The sequence below is a fragment of the Natator depressus genome, chromosome 7, assembly GCF_965152275.1.
Source record: "Natator depressus isolate rNatDep1 chromosome 7, rNatDep2.hap1, whole genome shotgun sequence".
Classification (NCBI taxonomy): domain Eukaryota; kingdom Metazoa; phylum Chordata; order Testudines; family Cheloniidae; genus Natator; species Natator depressus.
Window position 1 is genome coordinate 97,074,501 of NC_134240.1, and position 19,398 is coordinate 97,093,898.

Genomic DNA, 19,398 nt, shown 5'->3' on the forward strand with positions numbered 1-19,398 from the left:
TAATATGAAAGAAACAGTGGAGAATAGGTTAGTAGGTATTTAGTTCACTTCCTAGACCACTGGTTGAAAGCAAAAGCTCTTTCGCAGGATGTAAATATTAATAATAGAGATGTTCTAGAAGCACTGGAATACCCTGTAAGCTTGCATGCTGTTGGTTACACTGCCTTTACTGATTTCCCTTTGTAAATTGTTCTTGTACATTTGCTTACAACACATACTGTTAGTAGCCTGGAAAACTAGCACACATACATTACTAGAAAAGCATTTGCATAATTTGTCAGCAGATACTATGTCACACTGTCAAATTAAGGCAGGTGTTTGAAGTATGATACATTTTAAAAAATTGAATATTTCACCCTGCTAACAAAAACCAAACTAAACCAAAAAAGCAAAAGCTTTCCCAGGATCAGATTTTATTTTAGTTTTAAAGATCCCGCTCTTGAATTGCCGCATTAAAAGAAATCTCCTTGGTTTGCTCTGTACTGCTATGGGAAAGCTGTTGCTTAAATGTGCACTCATCAAGATTTTTGTCATTTTTTGTTTGCTTGTTTAGGTGAAACCACGTGAAAGTGCTTACGGGGCTTCCTGAATGATCTGAAGCGTCTCCTGCACCACTTGCATAAGGAAGTTCCCGTTTGGGGCTGCTCAGATGCCGATCAGACTCTTTGATCTGGGAAAGTTGTTCATCTAAAGCCTCCTTTTGGAGCTGAAGTCTCTGAGCATGCCCGGCTTGAACCCCTAACTCTCTTTCCAGCACGTAGACTGCTCTGTCTTTAAATTTTATCTCCTCCATCTACAAGGAGAACAAAATACAATCACACAAGCATGCATGTTACAGGTCTCTGGTTACCATGGAAACTGGCAACATCACACTAGCACAGCATCTTGGACTGTACCCAAAGGCAACCATATCACAGTCAGTTTCACAGATTTGACATTCCTTAACAAAAAACAACACCCTTTGGAAAATAAAATAGCAATGAGTGTTACAGTGGCCATATGAACAGAATTGCTTAATTACTTTAGTAATATTGCACTTATTATTTCTACACTTTTAACCACTTTGGGAGCCATCCAGCAGAAATGATCATTTTGTACCAAGAGGTTCTCAGCTACTGTATCTACTTATTGTTATTGAATTCTTAGTATCAGGTCCCAGGTGCCTTTGACTTAGAGATGGGTCCAGATCAATGCTCAAGAACCCACCCAAACTTTGCAGAGCAAATGGTTTGGAATTTATATCTGGGTACTAATTTAAGAGCTGGACCCTACCTGTATGCTGGGCTGGATATGAAACAACCAAATTTTGGGATTGGAGGGAGGCCAAAAGATTAAACCCCCAAAGTCTGGAATTTTGAAGGTTACAATCTTATTTACTTTAAGGATCTGAATTTTACCTTTGTGCAGAGGACCAACCATGCATTACTTTATAAATAATAATTCTTCAAGAGCAGCCTGAATAGCCCTTTTGTGATTGTGATAATATACACTACTGTAATAGAACCGCAGCACCTTCAACAGTTAGATTACACCAACGTCCATTACATGTGGAAATACAAGATACTACATTCACAGGTTACATGGTTGTCAAATATGCTTGTAGATAATGAATCAGTGTGGAAAAAATTAATCATGTCAACTTCCTAAAACAACTATATTGTTCCTAACTTCAGACAGCTATTATCTTTGTAGTACTTTAAATACTTCTGAAACACTACAAATGTAAATGAAACAAGCAGCTTTTTTAACCGTGAGCTGTTCATAGACAGAATGCTTTCCCCTTAATGGGACAGACAGTAAGAACCGGGCAGTCTACTCACTTTTTTGTTTGTTTTGTTTTTTATAGGATTGTTCCCAAACCCAGATAAAAATGGAGGAATGAATTAGCCAAATATTTCATTGAATAACTTTGCTTTAAATAATTAATATCATGGTCAAACACAGGACTATTAGACCAAGAAAAGAGCTTTTCTTAAGTTATATCTGTTTTGAAGTGATTCTTGTTCATAAGAATTATTGTACTGGACTCAGTTTTAGAATCCTTAGTACCAGTATCCAGATAAAGATAGTATCAGGCATTTAAGATTGTGAAACAGATTGTGAAACAGCAAACAAGGAAATTCAGAGTCAAGGCTGACATTCCCTCCATAGCAATCCTGTTGTGCCTAAATACTGTAGCTGATGCAATAAACAACACCACATATGGCACACCATCCCTAGTACCTAAGATCACACTATGACCTAAGAGCTAGATTTCTAAAGGTATTTAGGCACCTAACTCCTACTTCCAGACTTTTCATATTGTGTAGGGCATATCTATTGTCTGGTCATTCTTTAGTAGACCTGTGTGTAATATGTACACTAAACTGCAAATCTACTTGCATTGAGCCTTGGGCTAGAGATGCTACATGTGAAATTCTGGCCCCACTGAAGTCAAGCAGAGTTTTGCCAATGACTTCAGTGGAGTCAGGATTTCACCCTGTGTGTTTGAGAACCTCAGTTCACGTATTTGAAAATTCAGCTGGGAAGCTGAGCACAGTCCCTCCCCTAGCTGCTCTCCTCCCTCAAAAGCCTCAGTAAGGGCATCTATCATGAGAAGGGAGAGGAGTATATATCTATTAGTCTTGCAATTTCAATCATCCTGTCCACTAATTATTTTGAAAATACAGAGCTCTCCTATTGTGCAGCCCCTGGGATAAGAGCAGCAAAGTACACAACACTCAGTTTTCATTCTCTGAAAGCACTAGCAGCACCTGCAGCAACAATGGAGGGATAGGTGCTCTGTCTGAAGTATTCACAATTCCTCACCAGCTTTATACATCCTAAAATAAAAACAATAAACCCATAAACCCATATAATATTACAGGAAGTAAACACAGAGTCTAATTGAGGAAAAGCAAGTATTGTTTATAAACTACCTTTGTGAAAAGGACATGTAAAAATTAAATTTGTGCATGTATGATATTTTTCTATGCAAAAGTTAGTCTCCTTAGAAAACGGAGGGAAAAAATACATTTTGTGTACTACTTTATTAAAGATGCTTTAAAATATTGAATTCCTAGTAATGCAGCAATCTACTAGTTTGCCTCATAACAAAGAGATGTCCGATGAACTCTTCCCAGGGCATGCATAATCAGACATTAAACTAAGAGACTTTAAATGAAAAAAATCTATATAGCCAAAGTTCCACTTATGTGAACACAAAGAAATTCTGTAACACAGACAACATTTTCAATTAAGAAAAACATGAAATTACAAGATTCAACAAAATAATTATATTCTAGTAAGGTTTTGATTTTTGAAAAAAAAAAAGGACTACATCTTAGCTTAGTGAGGAAATAAGAAAGCATCAATATTCACACCTCTCCTATCTGTTTAAGTTCATAGTTATGGATTAAATACAATGTTCTTATATTTACAGTTCATTGTTAAACATAAATATATTCATATAATTTGATAGGAGCAAAATGTATTGATTAAACGAAGAAAGCATTTTTACAAGATTATTTTACAGTTTTTTTCTTCACAGCATGAATAACATTAAGGTGTTGTTAAAAAAGAAAATTATTTGCCACTCACTGAAAGATCTTTGTGAATTTCCAGGTGTGTGTCCAAAACAAAGCTATTGGACACACTTGTTTCATTGCTCTACATAGAAACACTGAAGTGCCTTCGATTAATGTGGCTATCTTCCTTATATTTGTATCTGGTTGCTTTAGATAACAGGACTAGTTGTGAAACAATGTCAATGAATATATATGAGCATAGTATCCAATCGTCTAAAGGAGAATGTCTTGCCTACCAGTGTGGATATTCCCACTTTATTTTTAGCAGGCTGTCTCCACCTAGAATGAATTTTTATGCTGAAGTGCTAATTAATTAACAGCCTGTGAGCATAGCTACTGCCAATTATGCAAATGCAAAGGCATGAAAAGTTGGGTCCTGCCCCCATCCCTTGTGCTAGCAAATGAAATTTCTAATATTATTTTTCATCAAGCTGATTTCAAACCTTGTGACATGATTTCTAGGGCAATATAAAAATCAATATGTAAGCTTCAATGCTGTAGAAATTTCCTCTTGTAATGTTCACAGGGCATTTATAGCTCTGCAGTCTCCATAAGCATCATTAACATGACTGTAAACAGCAGAAGTCTGCTTTTGAAGCTTCATATGTCTATGCTAAAAAAGCCAAAGCTATTCCCAAAAAAAAGGTTTTAATTGCAAATGAGAAAACCCTTGCCAAGGCAGAAGCTGTTACATGACATAAACATTTCCCCATAGGCAGCATGTCAGAGCAAGCTATTAGAATGTGTAAAATAATCTGCATTAGCGATGAGTTTCAGAAGTGCAGGTGAATGAGCTGTCAATCATTTATTAGTGGAATGGTAACTAAAAGTTCTAGATTAAAAGAAAGGGGATCTCTTCGCAAGTCAGTCTCCCTGACATTATGGGGATGTGCACTTGCACTCTGACAGAAGGAGAGACCCATGGAACGTCTCTATATGCAATAGGACTTACCTTCATTCAGTTTTCCTTCATATTTCTTCTTTCAACATGAAGGTTTTTCTCAGTGTTTTGAAATATATTAACATATCTGCCTCTTTGGATCTTTTCTAATGTGTGTCACTACAGAGGAATAACTAACCACTTTGTGTCCTTGTCAAACCAATTGCACTGGAGGGAATAACTCAGAACACTTGTACCAGTATTACACAATCGTATAGATTACTGTGTTTTATATTTTATAAGTTGATTGGGTATGACAGTCTCCCTGTGAAGGGACACTGTCAACTAGCCAAAGTCCAGAATGTTACTTAACTCCTGCTAAATATTCCAAGCACATCTAAATTGAGCATATGTGCTGTATCAACCCAACATTGCTTTCAGTCATTCAGTCATGAATGGATGATAGCAACACAGCAGATGCAGTGGAGGACAAGCAGTGAAAGGGTGATTCTGTTGTTGTTGATGATGATGAAATATCCTTCCATCTTCCTAAATAGCTTGAAAAATTCACACTCCAGCTCCAATACAAAAACAACAAAAAAACTCTAGCCTCTGTTTATTGATTTCATTTTTCATATGTATTTATTTTGCCCGGCATCCATCCATGTAGCATCTGCACACAATCCATATGTTAAATGCAAACCTGAATTAAATCAAACTGCTTTATGCAGCAGCCCTTCCTGGACTGTCCTAACCAATCATATGTAACTCAGAGATGGTCCATGGGCAAGCAAATGCCAAATGGCCAAAGTTCACTCTGAAGGTGAGTAAACTTCTAGTGAAAGTTTACCAGAAAAAAACACTCTACCTACTATCCCCGAAGTGCACATCTGGGGAATGGGAGCAAAAGCACTCAAACAGCATAGGTTACACTTTAGAAAACAGACTAAATCTGTGCCTGCAATTCACAGCTGCTAAGTTTTGTGCATCTTCATATGTGACATTTCTCAACAGTGAAAAATGTTAGATTTCCCTCCCAGGTGCCCCTATCAGTAGTTGCAGGCTTAGGGGAGGCAGGAACATATTGCCTGAAGACTTCAGAAGCCAGGGGAAGTTGCAGAGAACAAGGGCAGACACATATGCTTGGGAAACTAGGGGTGACCAAGATAGTAGTGATTAAGGCACTGGACTGGGACTTGGGTGATCGGGGTTCCCAATTCTGCTAGTTCTGTGATCCCTGGGCCAACTTTCTCTGTGTCTCAGTTCCCTGTAAAAGGGGGGTAATAAGCCCTCCATTCTCTCTCATCGATTTTGATTGTAAGCTCTTCAGGGCTGGAACTGTTCTTCCAATGTTTATATAGTACATAGCACAATGGGTCTCTGATCACAGCAGGGGCCTCTTGGTGTCACCATCACAGAAACAGAAGCGTAGTAAGATTGTTGGGAGAACCATGGGCAGCCTCTTATTCTGCCCCTGTGCCTATTGGTCTCTGAAATTCTGTCCCTTTCCAGCCCCTGCTCCCCATTCTATTCCTCTCTGCCCCAACCCCAAGCGTGTCCCTCATGCTCCCCCTCATTTCCCTACCAGCCATCGCCACTTCCCCTTGCTCCCTGAAGGCTCCATCCTGCTGTCAGCATGGATAGCAGAAAAATGAAAGGCCACCTGTCTGCCTGAAGCCAGGCTCTCCATGACCATGGGAAGAGCAATGACAGCCAGCTCTCCCACAATCTGTTAAATGTGGCATACTTTAACTGCAATAAAGGCAACCTTGGGGGTGGAGAATCTTTCATGCCTAAAACCCTGCATTTGTCCATGCACATGTGGAAAGCCTATTTGCATACATAAATAGAAGGGATAGTTTTTCCTTTGTACGCACAAAAATCTGTGGGCCAGCTTCTCAAAACTGAATTGGCACAGATTCATTGAAGCTAATGAAGAAGAGTTCAATTTACACCATTTCAGGACATGGCCTTCTCTGTGCAGAATTACAGGTGCTGATGAAGAGGGCAAGATAAAGCCCACTTTGAACATGTGGCCCTAAATGCTAAAGTTTAGTCTGAATTTGTAACAAAATCAACTGTCACCTTATGTATCAATGAGATATCTATATATATCTATATATCTTTCATAAAGCATTCCTTTCGCAATCACTACACAAGGTGCGAGCAGAAGCAAGTAGTTTTCTATGCCATCCAGGGATTCCCTTATGCAAATTTATGACAGGGCAGCTTTCCATTCCCTTTGTGTTGCCAAACTGATGGAAAGGGAATGTAGCAGGGGCCAGGATCTGGCCCAGTTTTAATGCCAACAGACTCTTAACTATCAGAGCTAGGTAAATAGTGCAAAACAGTGTTTGTGACCACTTGTTGAAACTCCTATTCAATTGGATCATGTTTTGTTCCTTTGTTATTCACTATTTGGGAAGACCCACATGAAAGGGGTCTATTTGTCTGAATGATGGGAGAAAATCTTCAAGCAAACAACAATGTTCACATTTACACAAGTGTATATCTATGAACTGGTATCACTATTTGTTATTCACTACTCATCATTTGAATTTTACAATATTTAAGTCATCGTATTATTATTTACCATGTGATTTAAGTGACCATCACACAGAAATAATGAATGGCCAATACTTAGTTTGAGAACAAACCATAAGCTGATAATTGTTCATCTGAACTATCTAGTGGATAGATGTGAAAAACAAATACATTAGTAGAAATACAGATCAGACTGCAAACAGGAAAAATGAGCTATAATTTTCAATTAATATTATTCATAATTAATAATTTGACCGGCTCTCACTATAGGAAGCCTGATGGAGATGACATTAAACCGAGAAATCACCTTTACTACTGCTCATGGGAATTTTTAACCAGCATGTCTTCCATTCTTTTCTTACTTACAAATAAAGGACTGAGTCAATCAACAGTAAAATGGGCAATTGAAGGATTTTTCGCTTCCTACTCGACTCACCTGACACTTTGCTTTAACGCCCACATTTCTTCATATGTTATCACTTCCTCGGGAAAGTGAGAAGTGTCAGACGCATGTGTCTGTAAACATGTAGCGCTTGGTAATCAACAAGATTTTTGCCTTTTTTGCCTATGTTGCTAGAGCATCTCTATAAGAAGCAGGGATATTTGGAACACTGCATGATCCTACACTGGTGGGCTATTAATCTTTTAAATAGTCACTGTCAACAACAGCCATTTAAAAAAATCTGGTTCATAGTACAGTCCCCTTTGAATGGTCTATCCTGTGGTTTATCACTTATCTTTTCTGACCAACATACATCTATATGAAACCTACACTGACGTTACATTATCTTGGATTTTAGTCCCTACTGTGCATAAATTGCAGTCCAACTAATCTGATAATGCTAACATGACTAATGGGTCCATATTTCCTTGATAGGCATCATGCATGTATAATTCCCATTAATGTTAACAGAAAATGTGCATGTATTGGAGGGAGACTAGACCCTAAGAATGTAATTGAAGCCACCCTGGTAGTATTTTATGATATTTAGAGAGCCACAAATTAAAAAGTAAAAATCAAGTTTATTAAATAATTGCAAGTTCTTTAAGAGGACATTGTTCATATGCCTACTTGTTACAAAATGACATGTGATTTTCATCTTGCATAACTGTACTATAGTGAACCAGGGACAACTTGACTGTGCTAAAGTTGTGCTTCTCTGGAGATCATCACATACAAACCTTCCAGACATAAATAGCTCGTGCCATATGTGCAAAAAGAAAAAAAATGTCTTGGGTTTATGAGATACAATTTTCACTCTTGATTAAACAGATAAAATAATGTTCCATGTGACCAAAACCTCTTCCCATTTCTTTAAATGTGGGACACACGCTTGCAACATTTTTCATAAGGATAGACAATAGCAGTGGAAGAGGACTTTGATGAAATGCATTATGACAGACATGAAAAATTACAGAAACTAGAAGTGTGATCAGAGATCACATACCAGATGCTACGTTGGGGTGATAAAGCCTACTTTAAATTCTGTTGTATCCAGCGGGAAAGAGAAGTTACTGAGTGATGATTTGTAAAACCATATGTAAAATCCCAGTTTTACAAAATCACATTTTGTATTATTTTCAAAACAGATGTCACATTTTAAAAACAATAAGCCCTGTGCATTAGAACTTCCTTGACACAAGAAATGGAGTCAATGTCACCATCTGCTCTCTGAAGACTTCTGCCTCCAGCAAATGCTTTTCTTCTAAAATACTCAATTTAAGTTCAACACTTACATAGAAATTATTATTTTCCAGTCAGTGTTTGCCCTTTGAAATTGAAATGTACTTGTGAGCTCAATCTTATTTCAGCTGTAAATGGAATCTCTTTTATGTGACCATGGAATTTATATTGGATTTATGTATGTCTGCAGCGATACCATCAAGGCTGTGATCTCATTTAGTCTCACAAGCTAAACAATGCTGGTCAATACTTAGTTTGGGTCCTCCATGAAAAATCCATTACTTATATAGTGATAAGAGGGAAAAATAGCCAGTGCAATTTTAGGCTGTATGCTAGACGCATTTAATTGTTCCTAACCATATGGGCCCAACTGTACTCTTTGTATGAGTAGAAGGTAGCACACCTGAGTGAATCAGGTTAGGTTGCAGAGGAAGGTCAGCTTGATGCTGGAATTACAAAGTGATGTTCTATGACCTGTGCAAGGCAAGAGGTTAGACTAGATGATCATGATTAAGGCTACGTTTTACTCACAGGTATTTTTAGTAAAATTCATGGACAGGTCACGGGCCATGAATATTTGTTTACTGCCCATGACCTGTCCATGACTATACTATATACCCCTGACTAAATCTTGCGGGGGAGGGGGGTTGGCCCAGGGTACCGCGGGTGCTGGGGGGCAGCAACCTGGGGGGTGAGGCGGGTGCTTGTGGGGGGAGCAGCCCGGGGGTGCTGCGGGTGCTCATGGGGCTGGTGGGCAGTGGCCCGCGGCCTGGGACACCCACTGATGATGGGGGAGGCAGCATGCGGCCCGGGAACTCCACAGGTGCTGTGGGGCTGGGTAGGAGGGGCTGGCAGGCTCGCTACCTGGCTCTGCGTGCTGCCTCTGCACCGAATGCCAGCTCTACAGCTCCCATTGGCTGGGAACCATGGCCAATGGGAGCTGCAGGGGTGGTGCCTGTGGGCAGAGGCAGTGCGTGGAGCCATCTGCTAGGAGCTGAGGAAGGGGATGTTGTCCCATCTGGGGAGCCCCACAAGGTAAGCACCACCCAGAGCCCTCACCCCCTCCTATGCCCCACCACCTGCCCTGAGACCCCTCCCACACCCAAACTCCTGGTGCTGCTGGCTGTGGGGGGCAGTGGCCTGAGACTGCCCCAGCAACGGCCGGTGCGGCTAGCCCAGGGGCTGCCTGAGCTGCTCAGGTGACCCCTGGGCAATCCACACTGGCCGCTGCAGAATCCTGGAAAGTCATGGAATCCATGACTTCCGTGACCTCCATGACAAACTTGCACCCTTAATCATGATGGTCCTTTCTGGCCATAAAGGATATTAATCTATGACTCAGGTGTAGCTTGGCAAAGCAATGACTAAAGGTGATGTGAAAACCATGGGCATACACAAATATCAAAGAAATAAACAAAAGAGGAGATCATTTTTTAGCATGGTCCAAGAAAGTATAAGTAAGAGTAATGGGATGCTGTTGAGCAAAGGAAAAACTTCTAACGGTGTGGCTATGTTGTGGAAATTTGAATAATCTCCCAAAAGAAGCAGTAAAGACTGCTCACTTCAGACATTTAATAGTAGATCAGAAAACGCCCATTTGAAAATCCATCACATGGGGATAGACAAGATGGCTGCTAGGTCTGATCCATCTCTAGTTGCTACTGGCTTCTGAAAAATAAAATTATGACATTATGTGTTACTAGTGTAAAAATCTCAAATTAAATGTTCAAGAAACATTTTGACTCTGTGTGCAAAATAATGTATACATTATATTCTAGCAATATTGTTTGATGGGCAAAATTTGCCTGCAGGTAATCAGCACTGGGTTATTAACATCTGATCTAATTAGAAGTGCTCAAATACAAGAGATAAAAGTCATAACTTCATGACTCTTTCATATAAAATGCCTGAGAAGTCTATTAAGTGGAATGTTTTTACATACATGGTTAGAAAACAAATATACCCATTTTCAATCCAAAATTTTCTTTATTGCAGCATTCACAGATGAAGACAGGTGAATCCAAATGAGTCCAAAGTTTATGATTCCATGGATCACTGGTATTAACATAAAAATGTCCCCCGTCACTTGGTAAGTAACCTGCCGCACTCTGTAATAGGTTGGAACTCCCCTTTGGTAAATATTAACTGTGAAATTTATGAGATGAGAGACTCTTTGTTCCATTCGCTTTTATCATTTGCAGAAGTATGTAATATTTAAGCACCTATGGTATGAAATTACAGAGTGGTGTATTTCTGGTGCTTAAAGTTAAGTACACAGTGAAATGCTTTACTGGATCATGACCAGAATTAATTCCCATCCCCTCAGGGTTAAGTTGAGCCTCTGGAGATTCCCATTTCACATAATGCTGCTCCTTGGTTGATTAACTAGTGCTTACCCTGCAGCTCACAGTTTAAGACTTTTGAATTAGTCATACATTATTTATTAAATTTGAGGTTGCCATATAATATTTATTACTTAAAATTATATTTTATATTTTTCTGCAGGTCTAAAGTGAGACATGATCATCTTCTATATTGTATCTACATATAATGAAAAAGGAAAATAACATCAATCTTTATTTGAAAAGAGAATATAGGAACAAAACAAAATTACCTTTTTAAAGCAAATTTTAGCTGCTTATGTATGGATCTATTTTCCATTCTGCAGCTAAGACTGCCATGATGCAATAGGATGTCTTCTGTGAGTAATTGTAAAGAGGAATAATTTGGCTTAAAATTAAAAAGTGTACATTTCAGCAATAAATAGCTTCAAAGGGTTTTTATTTAAAAAGGCTTAATCTCAATGCAAAATTATTGACTGGTCTTTGGGTAGAACCTATTCTCGACCATACTTACAAAAAACAGTATTTTTTCAAAGGGTGAAATAGTTGTTTGTTGGTGTGGTTTATCACACCGCATTTGTTAAAATTACTAAATAATGAATTGCACATAAATCACGCAGCTTTTAACGTCCTGTCATGATTCCATTAACAATGCAGAACTGTATGTCTGCCATGTCCTTTACAAAAACACGTAGTCCCTAAATGTGCAACAAAACATTTGCACTGCAGAGAAGAGCAAAGCAATGTTTATGAATGATGGGCCAGATCCCCAGATGGTATATATCAGTGGAGGTCAGAGAAGCCACTTATATGCTATTTGGGAAGAAGATCAGCAGGAACATTGTACAGATATCCAGCCTGAGACTTAGCTATGACTTGCCCAAAGCAAAATATGTTAGCTTACAAAATCAGTGCTAGTGTCACATAAGCCAGACAGTTGGAGGACTTCCCCAACTCAGCATCACTTAGAATAGCTAATTTCATAGAATCATAGAATATCAGGATTGGAAGGGACCTCAGGAGGTCATCTAGTCCAACCCCCTGCTCAAAGCAGGACCAATCCCCAACTTTTTGCCCCAGATCCCTAAATGGCCCCCTCAAGGATTGAACTGGCAACCCTGGGTTTAGCAGGCCAAGGCTCAAACCACTGAGCTATCCCGCCTAATTTGTAACACCAGGAACAGTCACAGGTACAATGGATTTTTGAATAGCTTTTTAAACTTTCCCATAACTTCTAAATGAGCTCCAGTGAATACACCCCCTCTTGCTATATGACAAATACTTATACATTGGAAACTAATTCACTGTGGAGGAACAAGGGACAAGAGGGTACAACTGTAGCTGTAAGTGTCTTTTGAACCCAACTTGTTGCTGGAGGTGTGGGAGGGGTACAGTTAGAGAAGGGTGCATAGTAAATTCAAACTGGGTGGGAGGGCAAGGGCTCCCTCAAGTACCCTCCAGACCCCACTTCCATTCCTTTATAATGTCCTCCCCTCCCCCTTCCCCCGCCCTCAGTGGATGCCCAAGGAGCCGGGGGTGGGGGGCAGGATTCTTTGAACAAACAAAAGTTCTGGTGCCTCTTCCTTCCCTCATGAGAGAGGGGAGTCTGCAGGAAAACAAAGAGAGGGAAGGGTGACCTGGATATCAGGTAGTCTTCCTGGGTTAGCCCTTTGGTCTTTGTTTAAAAGGGGTCTACCTCCAGCCCCTCTTCTTGGGGTATACTGCGTTGAGGCTAGGTCATGAAGCTTTGGGAGCAGTGAGGCCTAATGCTATCTCCTTCTCGGCCGGCCTGTCTCTGCTGTCTGAGGCGGGGCAAGCCTCTTCCTGCTCACCACCACTTGCTGCGCAGGTTTTCTCTTTGAAGCTCCAGTCAGAACAAACCTGGCAGTGCACCTCATTAGTACTGAACAAGCCCAGAGGAGCTTGTTAGTCTCCTCTCTGCCAGTATGAGTACATCTCCCTTTAAACAGAGTCATGCCTTTTACCATACACACATTTACACAGTTGTCACAGTTCAGGGCAACTGCAGCACCTATATTCCCCCTCAGTGGTCCAGCAAGGGCGCCCACTCTCAGGCTTCCATCTCCCTAGCTGTTGCCTCTCTTGGGTGGAATGTGTGTTTCTCTCCCTTCTAATAAGGGTATTTCCAGGATGCACAGTTCCCTGCCCTCACTGTATTTCCCAGCACAGACAGGGTGCCCAAGGACATTTGTTTTCTCTTCAGAGACCATTAACAGTTATAATTGCTACAGTTATAAACTACCACACAGCTTTTCATATGCAAGCCTACTTTATTCTGAAGTTTAAAAAAAAAAGCATTACAGAAAAAACATATTGAAAACAAGCCTGAGACCGAATGCCTACAGAGCAATTTCACAGCCCTGCAGCCCAAACCCCCATGAGCCAGGGTCAGGTGACTTGGGCCAGCTGCAGGTGTTGAATTGTAGTGTAGACATACCCATACACAAACACACACATTAAATATGTGTCAGTGGAGCATCCTATGATCCTGTCTGCTCCTTCCAACAGCTGGGGGCTGCTCTGGACTGTGGGACTGTTATCTGCTAGTTCTAAATTTTCTGAATATACTCAGTGCTAAATCAAACAGACATTTGGAGCAAGTGTAACTGGATAATCCAATAAGTGAAATATGGAATAATCTACTCTGTATGAGAGAGAAATGCCCATGACGACATGGATAGCATAAGAGAATAAAATCAGTGATGACAGCCACACTGCACCATCTATTCACCCAAATGAGAGTGAGGAAAGTGTCCCCAGACTGAAAAAGTAATTAGTTGCATAGCTAATAACTTATGGAAAGTCAAATCATAGAATCGTAGATGATTAGGGTTGGAAGAGACCTCAGGAGGTCATCTAGTCCAACCCCCTGCCCAAAGCAGGACCAACCCCAACTAAATCATCCCAGCCAGGGCTTTGTCAAGCCAGGCCTTAAAAACCTCTAAGGATGGAGATTCCATTACCTCCCTAGGTAACCCAATACAGTGCTTCACCACCCTCCTAGTGAAATAATTTTTCTTAATATCCAACCTAGACCTCCCCTACTGAAATTTGAGACCATTGTTCCTTGTTCTGTCATCTGCCACCACTGAGAACAGCCTAGCTCCATCCCCTTCAGATAGTTGAAGGCTGCTATCAAATCCCCCCTCACTCTTTTCTTCTGCAGACTGACTAAGCCCAGTTCCCTCAGCCTCTCTTCATAAATCATATGCCCCACCCCCCCTAATCATTTCCATTGTCCTCCGCTGGACTCTCTCTAATTTGTCCACATCCTTTCTGTAGTGGGGGGTCCAAATCTGGACACAATACTCCAGATGTGGTCTCACCAGTGCTGAATAGAGGGGAATAATCATTTCCATTGGAGGAAGAAATGCTGAGAGAATATGGCATACAAATTTAGCATCACCCTTCATGACTTACGGGAATTCTATTCTTTCACTGATGAGTGCCTTTCAAGTTATACTTTCCCTGGAGTCTTGTTTTGACACACTGATCTATTTTAAATCACAATTTAGATGCTGAGAATTTAATGTGGCACACCGACTTCAGTGAGTGTTGTGACTGGTCAGTACTAAACAGGACCAGGCCCTTAAAAACAATTGCAAAATATTACCTAGGAATTACATTAGAAAATAAATGTATATTTATTAATTGGTTAATTGAAATGATGCCTAAATATGATGCATGGCTTATTTCAATAAAGCAATATATGCCATCACAGCAAACCACCAATAGCTTCCTGCACCATAGACACCTTTCAGAACAAATGCATATTAGTTATAAAATATTTAAGCTTATAGGCCCAGATCCTCAGCAGGTGTAAAGTGGCAAAGCTCCACTGAAATCTCTAGACCTGTGTTGATTTACAGCAATATCAGAGAATCACAGAATATCAGGGTTGGAAGGGACCTCAGGAGGTCATCTATTCCAACCCCCTGCTCAAAGCAGGACCAATCCCCAATTTTTGCCCCAGATCCCTAAATGGCCCCCTCAAGGATTGAACTCACAACCCTGGGTTTAACAGGCCAATACTCAAACCACTGAGCTATCCGTCCCCCCCCCCAAGAAAGATCCAACTCATAATATAGCATACAATGTCTCTGTTACTATTAACGTTATTTAATTTATGAAGTGAAAAACAAATTGTTTCATGATTTTTGGTATGCACAATTGATGCCTAAATGTATCTCTTATAGGATTATACAATTATACTGTTGTTTTTCTTTGCAACTGGTTTAATAAATGAAAACATTTATATACAGTTTTTGCAAGGCAGAGATCCTGTCTTGGAATTTCTAAATACTACAGATGACAATTTCCTAACTCAAAAAGTGTAGCATCAAACATGGGGGAATTCTGTATTTGACCTTGTCTTGACAGATAAAGAAGAACTGATTGGAGAACTAAAAATTAACGGTAACTTAGGTGCAAGTGATCATGACTTGACCACATTTATATGTACAAACAGAATGAAGTCCAGACCAGTGGTACATACACTTAGCACTTTAAAAGGGACAGTTTTCTTTTAAAGCTGAAAATAATTGTCAGTCATATCAGCTAGGAGGCCAAATTTAATCAGAAACATGTGAATGATAATTGAGAATTGTTTTAAAACACTTTATTAGATGCCCAAAAAGCCACAATCAAAGAAGAAGGCTGACTTGATTTAAAAAAAAAAAGACCAATGTTAGAGGGAAAGTGAAGGCAGCTATAAAAATTACACACACACACCCCCAAATGGAAGATACGAGAAGTTGATGGTAATTAATATTAATCAGAAGTTAGAAAGTGTGGCAAATTGATAAGGGAAGCAAAAGGCCAGATTCTATGGACAGCAGAGTTAAGGACAATAAGGAGGAGTTGTTAAGTATATTAGGAACAAACAGAATCCTAACAATGCTATTAGATATGGTAGAATTATCAATGATAATACAGAAAAGGCAGAAGTGTTTAATAAATATTTCTGTTCTTCATTTGCAGAAAAATAGATATATTCATATCATATAACAACAGTCCACTAGTATCTCAGGAAGATGTTAACATATTTTTAAATAAGCAGATCTGGATAACTTGTATCCAAGAGTTTTAAAAATGCTGGATGAGGAGCTCTCTGGACCATTTATGTTGATTTTCGATAAGTCTTGGAACACTAGGGAACTTCCAGAAGACAGAAAGAATGCTAGTGTTTTGTCAATATTTAAAATATGTAAATGGGATGACCATTGGTAATTGCGGGGCTGTCAGTTGGATGTTGATCCTGGGCAAGATAATGGAGCAGCTGATAAGGAAGTAGATTAATAAAGAATTAAAGGAGAATAATGTAATTAATGCCAATCAACAGGGGTTTATGGAAAATAGATCTGGTTAAAGTGGCTTGATAACTTTTTTGATGAGATTACAATTTTGATTGATAATGGTAATACTGCTGATGTAGTATCCTTAGACTTTGGTAAAGCATTTGACTTGACCACACAGCATTCTGATTTTAAAAAATAGAAAGATATAGAATTAAAACAGCACACATTAAATGGATTAAAAGCTGGCTAACCGATAGGTCTCAAAATGTAATTATAACGGGGAATCATCAAACGACTATGGTTTTTCTAGTAGGGTCCCACAGGGATTCGTTCTTTGTCCTACACTATTTAACATATTTATCAATGACTCGGAAGAAAACATAAAATCATCATTGATAAACTTTGCAGACAAGAAAAAAATTGGGAGAATGGTAAAGGATTAAGAGGATAGTCAGAGGTGAAAGTAAGCTGGTATGATCCAGTATGGCATACTGGTAAGAAAGTGGCCACTGGTACACAGCTGACCGTATCAGCAGGGCCACTGATGGGGGAGGTGGAGGGAAAGGGCAGCTGTCCCAGGGCCTGGCGATTTAAAGGGCCCCGGGCTCCCGGCTGCCGCCACTACATCTGCAGCCAGAGCCCCGGGCCTTTTAAATCGCTGCTGAAGCCCTAGGCAGTGCAGCCCAGGTAGCGCTGAAGGGCTGGCTGGGGGATTTTGGCCCCAGCCCCGGCCCTTCCGCCCAAGGCCCCACCGCTTCCAGGGGCCCAGAGCCGGTCCCCCACCTTGCCCAGGACCCCAGCCGCTCTGCGTACCGGTAAGTCATTTAAGGTACTTTCACCCCTGAGGATAGGTCATTGACGCAGACTGCTTGCATTTTAATCTGGCTAAATGTTAATATATACATCAAGTATAGATCCTTGGGGGACCCTGTTATTTACCTCTCTCCATCATTTTTACTGCAAATATTTTCTACATTGACTGATAAAATGTTTCTAAATTTGTTACTTTCCCTCAAAAAAACCCTCCTTTCCAGCTGACCACAAATGAGGAAACTGGCATGTGACATACACTGCTGAGGGGATCAGCAGAAGTACAAACATACAATCAGACATAGAGATGAAGGACACAAGATGAATTGGGATTTTGTTTCCTTTAGAGAGTTTTGAGGATTTGTTGTTGTGGAATCTGTATTTGGAGCACATGAAAGGTGCCCTTCTATCAATGGGGTAACCTAGATACATGACACAAAGAATAGCAGAGAAAGTAGACCTCATAGAAAAATCTCTGTTCCAGTATTGAGCAGGTACTTAAAGAATGACAATTCCATTCAAAGTCCCCTTAACATCTTATTACAAGCTTGTCAGGGCAAAGACTATGCCTTTTTTGTGCCTTATACAATGCTAAGAATATTGGTTCCAATGCAGCAAAACACTAGTTTTATGCTTAAATATAAGAATTGACTTCAATGGGACGAAAGTAGATGCTCAGATCTAACCCCGTGCTTGTTTGCTTTTCTGAATCGGGTTCATTATCAACATTATAGCAAATAAATAAAAATACAAGATTGATTCTGAGGACACACTGAGTACACCAAGTTAGGTGAAATGCATTAATTACAGGAAAATATTTGACTTTCATTATATTTGATTTTCATTTCAAAGTTTCTAATTTTAAAAGACTGAAAAAATCCAATGAATCACCCATCTAAGTCAGTTCTGGCCTATCCAACACACTTCAAAAGTGGTAAAGTATTTTAATACCCTTAGTCTCAGGCTTTCATTATCAATAATTCAATAGTCAATCAATACAACAGTCATTATTAAAAATGAGTTTTAGACGTGTCACAATTCATTGAGATGGGCTCAGATGGCAAATCTGAGCTACCTGGCACATAAGTAGGTGTTTCAAAGGATCTTGGGTAATACAATACTAACCTAACATATGGGTATAGTGTTTAGTTACTTTACAATGACACAGACAACGCAAGAAACTTGGCACAAATTTGATAATGCATAACAAGCTACTTAAACTCTATGTTATACAAGATAGAAAAATGATCTGCTGTTACAAAGTAACCATGTGTGTCTCTACTGACATGAAGAGATCCTCAGAAGGACTGACACTAAACTTACCCTTGTATTGAAACTACTCTGACTGTGCTTTATTTTTCAACCAAATTTGAAGTTTAGTGGGATAACTGCTAGTCCTTCAAAAGGAAAGGAAATCCTTATTTTTCTACCAAATCACCCATCGGCTATTAGCAATTTATAAATTCATAGTTATCTGTCTATAATTGCACTGGTCCTGTACTTTCCCTTAGTTGTTAGCATTCTCTTTCCACAAACTCCTTTGGAGGTCAACTTAGCGTCAACTCTGATTTTCTTCAGTGGAAGGTAACACATTTTGCAGCAGTATTAAACAGGTATTTTAGAGACGAATTTCCACAGTTTGAGAAGAGACATATTTTGCTACCTGGGATTAATATTTTACCCACTGAAATATTCTGAGCTTCTATACCATGAGTTGATCAACTGCAATTACTTTATTCCACCCGGTGCTAATCACATAATAAGGGGACTCAAAAGAGCTTTTCTGAGGAAAAGTGATTAAAAGAATCACAGAGTACAAAATAATTAATGCAAATGTGTTTGCTTCTGAAAACAATTGCATCTTTAACCTGCACTGTGTATATTGCATATGTCTACACAGTGTCTAGCAAAATGGGGTCCCCATCAATACTGGGGGCTCTAGAGGCTAAATGCTAATACTCATAATAATAATAACCTCTGCTCCATGCACCGAACTCCCATTCTTGTAAGTGGGAGTTTCAATAGAACCGAAATTTACTCAGTAGATAAGAGAACCACACTGTGGATAAGATTTGCAATGTGGATTGATGCAGGGAAATTTGCATAACACTTTCCCCTTTTCTTTTATGTACCCATTAACCATTCTGCAGGCACTGAGTAGTTAAATCTACACCAAACTGAAAGATAACAAAGGTGAATTTAGACAGATGGTATTAGGATTTCAGTTCATTTCTGTTCACAGCTTTGTGAAACT

General features: G+C 39.6%; 1 protein-coding gene across 10 annotated transcripts in view; it reads right to left on the minus strand.

Moving 5' to 3' along the window:
- Positions 1–19,398, minus strand: part of JAKMIP3 (Janus kinase and microtubule interacting protein 3) — a 149,356-nt gene that overhangs the window by 46,305 nt on the left and 83,653 nt on the right. For 6 of the 10 annotated variants that reach the window (XM_074959132.1, XM_074959133.1, XM_074959126.1 and 3 more), the window contains exon 4: positions 578–793. The exons of the other annotated variants lie outside the window; for them this stretch is intronic. In XM_074959132.1, the coding sequence (XP_074815233.1) occupies positions 578–793 (216 nt within the window). The remainder of the gene's footprint in view (positions 1–577; positions 794–19,398) is intronic. 10 annotated transcript variants of the gene reach the window in all.